At 46.8% G+C, this 15,492-nt stretch overlaps 1 protein-coding gene across 3 annotated transcripts in view; it reads right to left on the bottom strand.

The window, feature by feature from the left end:
- GRAMD1C (GRAM domain containing 1C) overlaps positions 1 to 15,492 on the bottom strand; it is a 233,444-nt gene that overhangs the window by 130,290 nt on the left and 87,662 nt on the right. For 2 of the 3 annotated variants that reach the window (XM_077479691.1, XM_077479692.1), the window contains 2 exons: positions 13,036 to 13,205; positions 819 to 903 (listed from right to left, as the gene is read on the bottom strand). In XM_077479691.1, coding sequence (XP_077335817.1) covers positions 819 to 903; positions 13,036 to 13,149 — 199 coding nt within the window. In that variant the 5' untranslated portion in view covers positions 13,150 to 13,205. The remainder of the gene's footprint in view (positions 1 to 818; positions 904 to 13,035; positions 13,206 to 15,492) is intronic. The other variant, XM_077479690.1, reaches the window with a different exon arrangement.

Below are 15,492 nucleotides of genomic sequence, written 5' to 3'. Positions count from 1 at the left end.
TCGATTTTGAATGGAGTTTGATTCGAATGCAATTCGAATGGAATTCAAATTTGATTCAATTAAAATTTTTAGAATTCAGTCGAATTTCTGAAAATTCAAATCGATTTGAATTCGAATAAACAAAACAAATTTCCGAAAACGAATATAACTAAACAAATTTAGGAAAATACCGAATCGAAACACATTTTTTTCATTCTTCACATGTCTAATAAGCACTGCTCAGCCACCTGTTTTTATCGCCCCCCCCCCCACCCAAATCCTAACATTACATCCTCACCTGGCCGCAATGCTTTGCTACACTTTTTGCCTGAGGTTGCGGAGTCTGACAGGCGGCACAGCCTATCAAACTCCCCCACTGAGTACAATGAGGGCGCACAGCGACCATGAGACAAGCACTTGGCTCGGAGGTACGATTTTATTATTACAAAATCCCACTTGGGACATAAAAAAAAAAAAAAAAAAAAATTCAGATGTTGTAGAAGTGGCAGGATCACCTCCTGAATGCCTGCCCACCGTTGCGACACTGCCTTCTGAAAAGCAATTTACAATGGATCGCTTTTCAGAGGGTGGTAAGCATCGTCGCCTGTCTAAAAGAAGCCAAAGTCAATCGCTCAGAGACCGAGCCTCATCTCCTCCGGAGTTGTGTCTCACCAATACTTTGCTTTTCACATGAATGGAAAATTTACGTAAATGTTCACACAATTGTTTGATGGAAGATGTTCAATTTCTTTGGGCAATCGGTCTCATTGATTGTAAACACAAACCAGTCCTGCCCCCACCCATCCCCCCACCCCGGGCCGCACACAGGGTCAACTCACCAACAATCAGCTTCTCACTTTCCGGCAAATCTTTAAACAGTTTCCGAAACTCCTCGCTGCGCTGTTTGTAGGTGGAACTTGAGACCTGCGGCAGGAGATAGACAAGGATTAAAATTCATCTATATGAGTCCATATTTCCACCAAATAAAGGCCACCTACATGATTGGTATTGGCTCCATCTGCCAGGAGCTGGTCCTGGGTGCCGTCCTCCATCCTCTTGCTCTGCAGAGTGTCAGGGGTCGGTGAACTGGGAGGTGACAGATGTCTACACAAGGAGAGCACTAAAATTCACACAACACAAGTGTCCAGACAGGCCTCCCTGGGATGACACATTCCACAGATAATGGAGGAGGCCAAATACTTTCCTGAAACCTTCACATATTTGGAATTTCCACTTCGGGTTCCATGTCACAGTATAGCTGCTGAGATGCCACATACAAGATATGGCCAAAGGCCCTGAACATCACACCTCCTATATGGCCAAAAGTTCAGGAGGACACACTGACCATCACACCCCCTATATGGCCAAAAGTTCTGGAGGACAGACTGACCATCACACCTCCTATATGGCCAAAAGTTCAGGAGGACACACTGACCATCACACCCCCTATATGGCCAAAAGTTCAGGAGGACAGACTGACCATCACACCCCCTATATGGCCAAAAGTTCAGGAGGACACACTGACCATCACACCTCCTATATGGCCAAAAGTTCAGGAGGACACACTGACCATCACACCTTCTATATGGCCAAAAGTTCAGGAGGACACACTGACCATCACACCTCCTATATGGCCAAAAGTTCAGGAGGACACACTGACCATCACACCTTCTATATGGCCAAAAGTTCAGGAGGACACACTGACCATCACACCTCCTATATGGCCAAAAGTTCAGGAGGACACACTGACCATCACACCTCCTATATGGCCAAAAGTTCAGGAGGACACACTGACCATCACACCTCCTATATGGCCAAAAGTTCAGGAGGACACACTGACCATCACACCTACTATATGGCCAAAAGTTCAGGAGGACAGACTGACCATCACACCTATTATATGGTCAAAAGTTCAGGAGGACAGACTGACCATCACACCTCCTATATGGCCAAAAGTTCAGGAGGACAGACTGACCATCACACCTACTATATGGCCAAAAGTTCAGGAGGACAGACTGACCATCACACCTCCTATATGGCCAAAAGTTCAGGAGGACACACTGACCATCACACCTACTATATGGCCAAAAGTTCAGGAGGACAGACTGACCATCACACCTATTAGATGGTCAAAAGTTCAGGAGGACAGACTGACCATCACACCTCCTATATGGCCAAAAGTTCAGGAGGACAGACTGACCATCACACCTCCTATATGGCCAAAAGTTCAGGAGGACACACTGACCATCACACCTCCTATATGGTCAAAAGTTGAGGACACACTGACCATCACACCTACCATATGGCCAAATACTTTCCCGAAACCTTCACTTATTTGGAGTTTTCACTTTGGGCTCCATGTCACAGTATACAGTGGTGTGAAAAAGTGTTTGCCCCCTTCCTCATTTCCTGTTCCTTTGCATGTTTGTCACACTTAAGTGTTTCGGAACATCAAACCAATTTAAACAATAGTCAAGGACAACACAAGTAAACACAAAATGCAATTTGTAAATGAAGGTGTTTATTATTAAAGGTGAAAAAAAATCCAAACCATCATGGCCCTGTGTGAAAAAGTGATTGCCCCCTAAACCTAATAACTGGTTGGGCCACCCTTAGCAGCAACAACTGCAACCAAGCGTTTGCGATAACGTGCAATGAGGCTTTTACAGCGTCCTGGAGGAATTTTGGCCCACTCATCTTTGCAGAATTGTCCTAATTCAGTTACATTAGAGGGTTTTCGAGCATGAACGGCCTTTTTAAGGTCATACCACAACATCTCAATAGGATTCAGGTCAGGACTTTGGCTAGGCCACTCCAAAGTCTTCATTTTGTTTTTCTTCAGCCATTCGGTGGTGGACTTGCTGGTGTGTTTAGGATCATTGTCCTGCTGCAGAACCCAAGTTCGTTTCAGCTTGAGTACACGAACAGATGGTCGGACATTCTCCTTCAGGATCTCTTGGTAGACAGCAGAATTCATAGTTCCTTTTATCACGGCAAGTCTTCCAGGTCCTGAAGCAGCAAAACAGCCCCAGACCATCACACTACCACCACCATATTTTACTGTTGGTATAATGTTCTTTTTATGAAATGCAGTGTTCCTTCTACGCCAGATATACTTGGACACACACCTTCCAAAGAGTTCCACTTTTGTCTCATCGGTCCACAGAATGTTGTCCCAAAAGTCTTAGGGATCATCAAGATGTGTTGTGGAGAAATTGAGACGAGCTTTGATGTTCTTTTTGCTCAGCAGTGGTTTTCTCCTTGGAACTCTGCCATGCAGGCCATTTTTGCCCAGTCTTTTCCTGATGGTGGAGGCATGAACGCTGACCTTAACTGAGGCAAGTGAGGCCTGCAGTTCCTTGGACGTTGTTGTGGGGTCTTTTGTGACCTCTTGGATGAGTCGTCGCTGCGCTCTTGGGGTAATTTTGGGCGGCCGGCCACTCCTGGGAAGGTTCACCACTGTTCCATGTCTTCGCCATTTGTGGATAATGGCTCTCACTGTGGTTCGCTGGATTCCCAAAGCTTTGGAAATGGCTTTATAACCCTTTCCAGACTGATAGATCTCAATTACTTTCTTTCTCAATTGTTCCTGAATTTCTTTGGGTCTCGGCATGATGTGTAGCTTTTAAGGATCTTCTGGTGGACCTTACTGTGTCAAGCAGCTCCTATTTAAGTGATGCCTTGATTGTGAACAGGTGTGGCAATAATCAGGCCTGGGTGTGGCTAGAGAAATTGAACTCAGGTGTGGACAACCACAGTTATAGTATGTTTTAACAAGGGGGGCAATCACTTTTTCACACAGGGCCATGATGGTTTGGATTTTTTTTCACCTTTAATAATAAACACCTTCATTTACAAATTGCATTTTGTGTTTACTTGTGTTGTCCTTGACTATTGTTTAAATTGGTTTGATGTTCCGAAACACTTAAGTGTGACAAACATGCAAAGGAACAGGAAACGAGGAAGGGGGCAAACACTTTTTCACACCACTGTAGCTGCTGAGATGCCACATACAAGACAGAGTATATGGCCAAAAGCTGAATACACTCTGACCATCACATCTACTATATGGCCTAAAGTTGAGGACACACTGACAATTAATTACACCTACTATATGACCAAAGGTTGATGACACTCTGACCATCACACTTACTGTATGGCATAAAGCTGAAGACACACTGACCATTAAACCTACTATATGGTCAAAGGTTGAGGGCACACTGACCATCACACCTACTATATGGCCAAATACTTTCCTGAAACCTTCACATATTTGGAGTTTTCACTTTGGGCTCCATTTCACAGTATAGCTGCTGAGATGCCACATACAAGACAGAGTATATGGCCAAAAGCTGAATATACTCTGACCATCACATCTACTATATAACCAAAAGTTGAGGACACACTGACCATTATACCTACTATATGGCCTAAAGTTGAGGACACACTGACAATTAATTACACCTACTATATGACCAAAGGTTGATGACACGCTGACCATCACACTTACTGTATGGCATAAAGCTGAGGACACACTGACCATTAAACCTACTATATGGTCAAAAGTCGAGGACACACTGACCATTACACCTACTATATGGCCAAATTTTGAGGACCCACTGACCATTACACCTACTATATGATCAAAATTTGAGGACACACAGACCATTACACCAACTACATGGCCAAAAGTTGAGGACACACAGACCATCACACCTACTTACTATATGGCTAAAAGTTGAGGACACACTGACCATCACACCTACTATATAGCAAAAAGTTGAGGACACCCTGACCATCACACCTACTATACGGCCAAAGGTTGAGGACACCCTGACCATCACACCTACTATACGGCCAAAACTTGAGGACATAATGTACATGGGACGTTTTTACACCCTCTCCTGAACAACTTAACCTGACAGATAGTAACTCATGTTTAAAACTTCCGTTTTGCCGCATTTACATGCTGCGTTTCGAGGCGTTTAGCCACGTTTGCATTTAGAAGCACTAATATATATATTTTTTTAAATAGCCAAAAATGAAAAACGCCTGGAAATGAAATGCGGCTAAACGTGAGCTGCCGCGTTTAGAAGCGCTTGGCGCTTGAAATGCCTCTAAACTCAGCATCTGAACTAATTTTTTGCTTTCCAAAAAAGGCCTCTAAACTCAACTGCCTAGAAACTACTATAAAAGACCCTGTGTACATGTACTGATAAGATAACATAGAGGAGAGTTCAGGAGCAGTTGAAAAAAATGTCCAACTGCTCCTAAACGTCCGTTTAGCAGCAGCAGTGTACATGAGGCCTTACCATCACACCTACTATATGGCCAAAAGTTGAGGACACACTGACGATTACACCTACTATATGGCCAAAAGTTGAGGTTACCCCGACCATTAAACCTACTATATGGCCAAAAGTTGAGGACACACTGACCATTAAACCTACTATATGGGCAAAAGTTGAGGACACACTGACCATTACACCTACTATATGGCCAAAAGTTGAGGTTACCCTGACCATTAAACCTACTATATGGGCAAAAGTTGAGGACACACTGACCATTACACCTACTATATGGCCAAAAGTTGAGGTTACCCTGACCATTAAACCTACTATATGGGCAAAAGTTGAGGACACACTGACCATTACACCTACTATATGGCCAAAAGTTGAGGTTGCCCTGACCATTAAACCTACTATATGGGCAAAAGTTGAGGTTACCCTGACCATTAAACCTACTATATGGGCAAAAGTTGAGAACATAAATACCCACCAAAAAAAAAAATGGTGTGGGGGTTCCCCCTCTGATTCTAAACTAGACCCTTAAGATCTGGTGTGGGTTTTAAGGGGGAACAAAAGGGCTCAGTTCCCCCAAAAAGAAAAAAAAAAATGTCCCATGATGTATATCCATCGTCAATAACGTTGCCCAGTGATGTAGATCCATGTCAATCACCATGCCCACCGAAAGAGAAAACCCGCCGATCGCCGACACACGTTCCTGGAGTTTCACTCCTGCCAAATGACAGAAAAGGTCCTCACAGGTCACATCAGAGGTTCCACATCACGTCAGAGGCTCCCTATTCATGAGAGCGCCCTATCACATCGGGACCACCTCTATAAATCAGAGGTCTCCTGTACACGTGACCCCAATCACTATGGAGTCCCCACAGTCACACAGCCCTCCCCAATCACACAGTCCTCCATCACAGAGCCCCACAAATTACACAATCCCTCCATCACAGGGCCCCGCAATCACACAGTCTCTAACATTATAGAATCCTCCAATCACACAGTCCCTTCTTCACATCAGAGCCCTACTTACAGCAGTTCAGCAGAGGGCAGTTGGCGGCAGAGGTCAGGAGGAGGTGGGCTTCCATCTTCTCCTGAATGTTGGGAACACATCAGAGATCACTCCTTTACATCAGTGGTCCTCCCATTACATCAAAGCCACCCCCCCTCACAGAAATCGTCCACCCATCACATCAGATATCCTCATCATGTCAGAGGTCACCCCTTCACGACAGTTGCTGTCCCATCTAAGTAAAGGGGAGCACTGAAGTCAGAAGATTTGGAACCGCATAGGGGGATTTTCAGAAAATCTTGCTGAAGGTAAACTTACACTTAAAGTCAGTGAACCATAAAAAAACAATCACGGGTTACCTGTCTGGGTTCATCAAAAGACAATTTCTGATTGGTTGCTATAGTTTTGTACATTGGGAGTTCCTGTGTGATCTCATGTGCTCTTTGGGAATGGCCATGAGAGGATGAACATTAAAACAGACTGTAAAACACAGTAATTACACTGAGAACACCGGCTCTGGGGTTTTATTTGCGTTCTTCAGAGCAGAACAAGTGCTTACGTGGATCTGTTACATTATAGGAAGGAATACAAAGGTGGCCGTGTGACGGGACGTGACAGGTTCTCGGAGTATTACATGACATATTAAATAATATATGGCTTCATCTGAGTCACGGCTCCTTCCACACAGCAGGTTTTATAGGACACGGCTGACTATCAAGAATGACTTCTGCCATATAAAAGAATTCTAGCATAAGGATGTTCCTTTAAATCCACCGGATCTAATATTTCAGTGAAAGCAGATCTAAAGCTAATCTCTAGAGCAGTGTTTCTCAACCCTTTTTTCAGTCACAGAACTCTTTAAAAGTATGCAGAATCTCAAGGAACCCCAGTCTACATTTTACTCAAGCCTGGGACAATGCATACAACCACCTTGATAAAATGAACTTCACATTAGAAGCCACCATCACATCAGAAACGACTCCATCGCATACATCATAAGCCTCCCGTTTACATCAGAGGTCCTTCCATCACATCAGAGGTCTCTCATCATGTCAGAGGTACTTCCATCACATCAGAGGTCTCTCATCATGTCAGAGGTACTTCCATCACATCAGAGGTCTCTCATCATGTCAGAGGTACTTCCATCACATCAGAGGTCTCAGGTCCCCCATCACAGCAGAGGTTCTCCATTGCATCAGAGGTCTTCAATTCACATCAGAAGCTCTCCTTCACACGAGAGGTCCCCCCATCACATCAGAGGTCTTTCCATGTGAATAGGTGATTAGAAGTCACTCATTAACATCAGAAGTCCTCCCTTTATTTTAGAGGTCCTCCATTCACATCAGAGGTCAGCCCATCATATCAGAGGTCCCTCATCACATCAGAAGTCCACCCATCACATCAGAGGTCTTTCCATCACATTAGAAGTCACTCATTCCCATCAGAGGTCCTCCCTTTACTTTAGAGGTCATCCATTCACATCAGAGGTCAGCCAATCAAATCAGAGGTCACCCATTCACATCATAAGTCCACCCATCACATCAGAGGTCTTCCCATCGCATCAGAGGTTACCCATTTACATCACAGCCCCTCATCACATCAGAGGTCCCTTATCGTGCCAGAGGTCCCTCATCATGTCAGAGATCCTTCCATCACATCAGAGGTCCCCATTACATCAGAGGTCCCCATTACATCAGGGGTCATCCATTCACATCAGAGCCCCTCATTACATAAGATGCCCCCTTCACATGAGAGGTCCCCCCATCACATCAGAGTCACGGCTCCTTCCACACAGCAGGTTTTATAGGACACGGCTGACTACCAAGAATGACTTCTGCCATATAAAAGAATTCTAGCATAAGGATGTTCCTTTAAATCCACCGGATCTAATATTTCAGTGAAAGCAGATCTAAAGCTAATCTCTAGAGCAGTGCTTCTCAACCTTTTTTCAGTCACAGAACTCTTTAAAAGTATGCAGAATCTCAAGGAACCCCAGTCTACATTTTACTCAAGCCTGGGACAATGCATACAACTACCTTGATAAAATGAACTTCACATTAGAAGCCACCATCACATCAGAAACGACTCCATCGCATACATCATAAGCCTCCCGTTTACATCAGAGGTCCTTCCATCACATCAGAGGTCTCTCATCATGTCAGAGGTACTTCCATCACATCAGAGGTCTCAGGTCCCCCATCACATCAGAGGTCTTTCCATCACATTAGAAGTCACTCATTCCCATCAGAGGTCCTCCCTTTACTTTAGAGGTCATCCATTCACATCAGAGGTCAGCCAATAAAATCAGAGGTCACCCATTCACATCAGAAGTCCACCCATCACATCAGAGGTCTTCCCATCGCATCAGAGGTTACCCATTTACATCACAGCCCCTCATCACATCAGAGGTCCCTTATCGTGCCAGAGGTCCCTCATCATGTCAGAGATCCTTCCATCACATCAGAGGTCCCCATTACATCAGAGGTCCCCATTACATCAGGGGTCATCCATTCACATCAGAGCCCCTCATTACATAAGATGCCCCCTTCACATGAGAGGTCCCCCCATCACATCAGAGGTCCCTTATCGTGTCAGAGGTCCCTCATCATGTCAGAGGTCCTTCCATCACATCAGAGGTCCCCCATCACATCAGAGGTCCCCTTTACATCAGGGGTCATCCATTTACATCAAAGCCCCTCATCACATAAGATGCCCCCTTCACATGAGAGGCCCCCCCATCACATCAGAGGTCTTTCCATCACATTAGAAGTCTCTCATTCCCATCAGAGGTCCTCCCTTTACTTTAGAGGTCATCCATTCACATCAGAGGTCAGCCAATCAAATCAGAGGTCATCCATTCATATCAGAAGTCCACCCATCACATCAGAGGTCTTCCCATCGCATCAGAGGTCACCCATTCACATCACAGCCCCTCATCGCATCAGAGGTCCCTTATCGTGTCAGAGGTCCCTCATCATGTCAGAGGTCCTTCCATCACATCAGAGGTGCCCCATCACATCAGAAGTCCCCATTACATCAGAGGTCACCCATTCACATCAGAGCCCCTCATCACATAAGACACCCCCCTTCACATGAGAGATCCCCCATCACATCAGAGGTCTTTCCATCACATTAGAAGTCACTCATTCCCATCAGAGGTCCTCCCTTTACTTTAGAGGTCATCCATTCACATGAGAGGTCTTCCCATCATGTCAGAGGTCACCCATACACATCAGAGCCCCTCATCACATCAGTAGCCCCACTTCAAATGAGAGGTCCTTCCTTTACATCAGAGGTCCTCCCTTCTCATCAGGGATCCTTCCATCAGATTAGATTTCCCCCCATCACATCAGAAGCCCTTTCACATAAGAAGTCACTCATCATGTCAGAGGTCACCCCCTTCACATCAGAGCCCCTATCACATCAGAGTTCCTCTCATCATATCAGAGCCCCCCCCCCCCCCCATCACATCAGAGTTCCCCCTTAACATCAGAGGTCCCCATTACATCAGAGGCCCACTATACATGAAAGCCCCCATCACATCAAAGCCACCACCAAAAATCAGAGGTCTCTTATACATAAGTTCCCCAATCACCACAGAGTCCCCTCAGTCACATAGCCCTCCCCCAATCACAGAGCCCCCAAATCACACAATCCCCCAATCTCAGAGTCCCCAATCACACAATCCACCGTTGCAGAGCCCCTTAATCACACAGTCTCCTCTTCTCATCAGACCCCTACCATTTGGCTACAGCAGCCCAGCAGAGGGCAGGCAGTGCTGTAGGTCTGGAGGAGGTGGACTTCAATCTCCTCTCTGTATGCTGGGATCACATCAGAAGTCACCCCTTCACATCAAAACAGACTATAGAAGATTCAGGCACAACATGTCTGTACCTCTGAACAGGAGCATGGCATGCACACGAACCACACTAACAAGGATAGGCGTCCGTGCTTAGCGTATTCAGTTTACCACCAGGAAGTAGGGGAACTGGCAGGATCAATCAGGTATTATATACAGAATTTATACTAACAGTAAATATTTACATGATATAGGGCAGTGGAAAGTGTCACCATGACAGTGGACTTTGTAAGCAGGGCAGTGGATAGTGGCAGCAGGACAGTGGACGGTGCCAGTAGGGCAGTGGATAGTGGCAGAAAGACAGTTGATGGTGTTAGTAGACCAGTGGACGGTGTCAGCAGGACAGTGGATGGTATCAATAGGGCAGTGGACAGTATCAGTAGGGCAGTGGACGGTATCAGTAGAGCAGTGGATGCTATCAGTAGGGCAGTGGACGGTATCAGCAGAGCAGTGGATGGTGTCAGTAGAGCAGTGGATGCTATCAGTAGGGCAGTGGACGATATCAGCAGGGCAGTGGATGGTGTCAGTAGGGCAGTGGATGCTATCAGTAGGGCAGTGAACGGTATCAGTAGGGCAGTGGATGCTATCAGTAGGGCAGTGGATGCTATCAGTAGAGCAGAGGACGGTGTCAGTAGGGCAGTGGATGGTATCAGTAGAGTAGTGGATGCTATCAGTAGGGCAGTGGACGGTATCAGTAGGGCAGTGGACGGTATCAGTAGGGCAGTGGACGGTATCAGTGGGGCAGTGGACAATATCAGTAGAACAGTGGATGGTGTTAGTAGGGCAGTGGATGGTGTCAGTGGAGCTGTTGACAGTGCCAGTAGGGCAATGGGTGATATCAGCAAGGCAGTGGACGGTGTCAGTGGGGCAGTGGATGGTATTAGTAGAGCAGTGGACAGTGGCAGCAAGGCAGTGGATGGTGTCAGTAGGGCAGGGATGGTGACAGTAAAGCAGTTGATGTGTCAGTAGGGCAGTGGACAGTGGCAGCAGGACAGTAGATGGTGTCAGTAGAGCAGTGGATGGTATCAGTAGGGCAGTGGATGGTGTCACTAGGGCAGTGGATGGTATCAGTAGAGTAGTGGATGCTATCAGTAGAGCAGTGGACGGTATCAGTAGGGCAGTGGACGGTATCAGTAGGGCAGTGGATGGTATCAGTAGGGCAGTGGACAATATCAGTAGAACAGTGGATGGTGTTAGTAGGGCAGTGGATGGTGTCAGTGGAGCTGTTGACAGTGCCAGTAGGGCAATGGGTGATATCAGCAAGGCAGTGGACGGTGTCAGTGGGGTAGTGGATGGTATTAGTAGAGCAGTGGACAGTGGCAGCAAGGCAGTGGATGGTGTCAGTAGGGCAGGGATGGTGACAGTAAAGCAGTTGATGTGTCAGTAGGGCAGTGGACAGTGGCAGCAGGACAGTAGATGGTGTCAGTAGAGCAGTGGATGGTATCAGTAGGGCAGTGGATGGTGTCAGTAGGGCAGTGGATGATATCAGTAGGGAAGTGGACGGTGTCAGTAGAGCAGTGGACAGTGGCAGCAAGGCAGTAGACGGTGTCAGTAGGACAATGGATGGTATCAGTAGGGCAATGGATGGTATCAGTAGGGCAGTGGATGGTATCAGTAGAGCACTGGACTGTATCAGTACAGCAGTGGATGGTATCAGTAGGGCAGTGGACGCCACCACACCGATTATTCCTGAGTGTCCCCTGTATCCTCCTCCGGCTCTCTCCTCTCTGTCCTCCGATGTGTTCCTCTGTGGGTCCCCCCGTCCTCCTCCACTCCCCTCTGTGTCCTACGATGTGTTCCTCCGTGGGTCCCCCCCGCCCTCCTCCGCTCCCCTCTGTGTCCTCTGATGTGTTCCTCCGTGGGTCCCCCAGCCCTCCTCCGCTCCCCTCTGTGTCCTCTGATGTGTTCCTCTGTGGGTCCCCTCGTCCTCCTCCGCTCCCCTCTGTGTCCTCCGATGTGTTCCTCCGTGGGTCCCCCCACCCTCCTCCGCTCCCCTCTGTGTCCTCTGATGTGTTCCTCTGTGCGTCCCCCCGTCCTCCTCCGCTCCCCTCTGTGTCCTCCAATGTGTTCCCCCCGTCCTCCTCCACTCCCCTCTGTATCCTCTGATGTGTTCCTCCGTGGGTCCCCCCGTCCTCCTCCGCTCCCCTCTGTGTCCTCCAATGTGTTCCTCTGTGGGTCCCCCTGTCCTCCTCCGCTCCCCTCTGTGTCCTCCGATGTGTTCCTCTGTGGGTCCCCCTGTCCTCCTCCGCTCCCCTCTGTGTCCTCTGATATGTTCCCCCCGTCCTCCTCTGCTCCCCTCTGTGTCCTCCGATGTGTTCCTCCGTCCTCCTCCACTCCCCTCTGTGTCCTTCTATGTGTTCCTCCGTGGGTCCCCCGTCTTCCTGAGCTCCCCTCTGTGACCTCTGATATGTTCCTCCGTGGGTCCCACCGTCCTCCTCTGCTCCCCTCTGTGTCCTCCGATGTGTTCATCTGCGGGTCCCCCCATCCTCCTCCACTCCCCTTCCATGTGCTCCTCCAGTCGTGTTGGCATATTGCAAGTGCTTTAGATGTTCTTTGAAGGTAAAAAATATTACACTTTTTATGTATTATATTAACATGCTTGATTTTGTTGAAGCACAGAATTTACAGAAGATAATGAAGGGTTATTGAGAGACGGAGAATGATTGGACTGGGAGAAAAGGACCATGACAGGTAAAGGAGAGCCTGAGGACAAAGCAGATGCCTGAAATACCCAGCTGTCCAATATTATATCCACCACCACTCTTCACCAGCTCTTCTGCCCATCTATAGATGCAGCAGTCACATCTATAGGTTCAGCCGTAGAAGAAGAAAGATGTCAGGACAGAAGCTGTTGAGAGAAGGGGGCACAGTCTCCCCTGGGCTGCACTTACGTTGGACTTCTGCTCCTCCTCGTTCCCCTTGGGCTGTTCCGTAGAGGCTCTCCTGACCGTGGGACTCTCCTCTGCTGGTCCATTGGCTAGAGCTGGCTTAGGCACAGCCGCCATTACATCCCAGTCTCTGGACCCAGCCCCCCTCTTCTTATCTCATCTATTTCAAAAGACTGATGGGGAAAAATAAATACTGGTTATAGATCCTTGGCCCAAAATACCAAAATTTTAAAGGACCACTATATCTTAATTTTTTATTTTTTTTGCACAGGTAGGATATTGTTTCCTTCTAACGTTTACCCAATCTATCTTGGGACTGCTGGAGGTCAGGAAGTCAGTCCTTCCTCATGGGCCCATGCAATGACCTCAGGCAGGTTCCTGGTACCCTCAGATGATGCAGTATGACCTCACTCCTGGCTTTCTATTTGTGAGTGATGAAGCTCGCCATATGCTGTATAGGCAAAATCCTCACTCCCTGAGCTCCAGCTGTCCTAGGGGTAGACATTTTAGAATCATATGTCTAGCCTGTGAAAAAGAAATTTCAATTTATAGTGGTTGCTTTACAAAGTCAGTGTGGCCTGATGTTCCTCAACAAATTAAATTCTAGAAGCTGAATGCAAAAAACCAAGACTCTACGTGGAACAAATTTAAATGCATTTTTCACACACACACAAAAAAAATCAACTGAAAAAAAAAACATATACTTTCCAATACACAGTATATACAGTATCTCACAAAAGTGAGTACACCCCTCACATTTTTGTAAATATTTTATTCTATCTTTTCATGTGACAACACTGAAGAAATGACACTTGTCTACAATGTAAAGTAGTGAGTGTACAGCTTGTATAACAGTGTAAATTTCCTGTCCCCTCAAAATAACTCAACACACAACCATTAATGTCTAAACCGCTGGCAACAAAAGTGAGTACACCCCTAAGTGAAAATGTCCAAATCAACCCAAAGTGTTAATATTTTGTGTGGCCACCATTATTTTCCAGCACTGCCTTAACCCCAAATTGGGCCCAATTAGCTATTTTACTTCCCCGGTGTCATGTGACTACAAGGTCTCAGGTGTGAATGGGAAGCAGGTGTGTTACATTTGGTGTTATCGCTCTCACTCTCATACTGGTCACTGGAAGTTGAACATGGCACCTCATGGCAAAGAACTCTCTGAGGATCTGAAAAAAATAATTGTTGCTCTACATAAAGATGGCCTAGGCTATAAGAAGATTGCCAAGACCCTGAAACTGAGCTGCAGCACGGTGGACAAGACCATACAGCGGTTTAACGGGACAGGTTCCACTCAGAACAGGCCTCACCATGGTCGAAGTTCGAAAGAAGTTGCGTGCACGTTCTCAGCCTCATATCCAGAGGTTGTCTTTGGGAAATAGACGTATGAGTGCTGCCAGCATTGCTACAGAGGTTGAAGGGGTGGGAAGCCAGCCTGTCAGTGCTCAGACCATACACTACACACTGCATGAAATTGGTCTGTATGACTGTCGTCCCAGAAGGAAGCCTCTTCTAAAGATGATGCACAAGAAAGCCTGCAAACAGTTTGCTGAAGATAAGCAGACTAAGGGCATGGATTACTGGAACCATGTTGTGTGGTCTGAGGAGACCAAGATAATCCAATTTGTTTCACATGGTGTCAAGCGTGTGTGGGGGCAACCAGGTGAAGAGTACAAAGACAAGTTTGTCTTGCCTACAGTGAAGCATGGTGGTGGGAGTGTCATGGTCTGGGGCTGCATGAGTGCTGCTGGCACTGGGGAGCTACAGATCATTGAGGGAACCATGAATGCCAACATGTACTGTGATATACTGAAGCAGAGCATGATCCCCTCCCTTCAGAGACTGGGCCGCAGGGCAGTATTCCAACTTGATAACCACCCCAAACACACCTCCAAGATGACCACTGCCTTGCTAAAGAAGCTGAGGGTAAAGGTGATGGACTGGCCAAGCATGTCTCCAGATCTAAACCCTATTGAGCATCTGTGGGGCATCCTCAAATGGAATGTGGAGGAGCGCCAACATCCACCAGCTCTGTGATGTCGTCATGGAGGAGGGGAAGAGGACTCCAGTGGTAACCTGTGAAGCTCTGGTGACCTCCATGCCCAAGAGGGTTAAGGTAGTGCTGGAAAATAATGGCGGCCACACAAAATATTGACAATTTGGGCCCAATTTGGACATTTTGACCTAGGGGTGTACTCACTTTTGTTGCTAGCGGTTTCAACATTAATGGCTGTGTGTTGAGTTATTTTGAAGGGACAGCACATTTACACTGTTATACAAGCTGTACACTCACTACTTTACATTGTAGACAAAGTGTCATTTCTTCAGTGTTGTCACATGAAAAGATAGAAGAAAATATTTACAAAAATGTGAGGGGTGTACTTACTTTTGTGAGCTACTGTTTATATACACAGTTGTGCTTATAAGTTTACATACCCTGGCAGAATT

Source organism: Lithobates pipiens, unplaced genomic scaffold, assembly GCF_037356315.1.
Source record: "Lithobates pipiens isolate NorthernLeopardFrog02 unplaced genomic scaffold, aLitPip1_a1.2 Scaffold_16, whole genome shotgun sequence".
In the NCBI taxonomy this organism is placed as follows: domain Eukaryota; kingdom Metazoa; phylum Chordata; class Amphibia; order Anura; family Ranidae; genus Lithobates; species Lithobates pipiens.
Note: the sequence above shows the minus strand (reverse complement) of the source record. Positions and strands in the feature narration are given on the sequence as shown.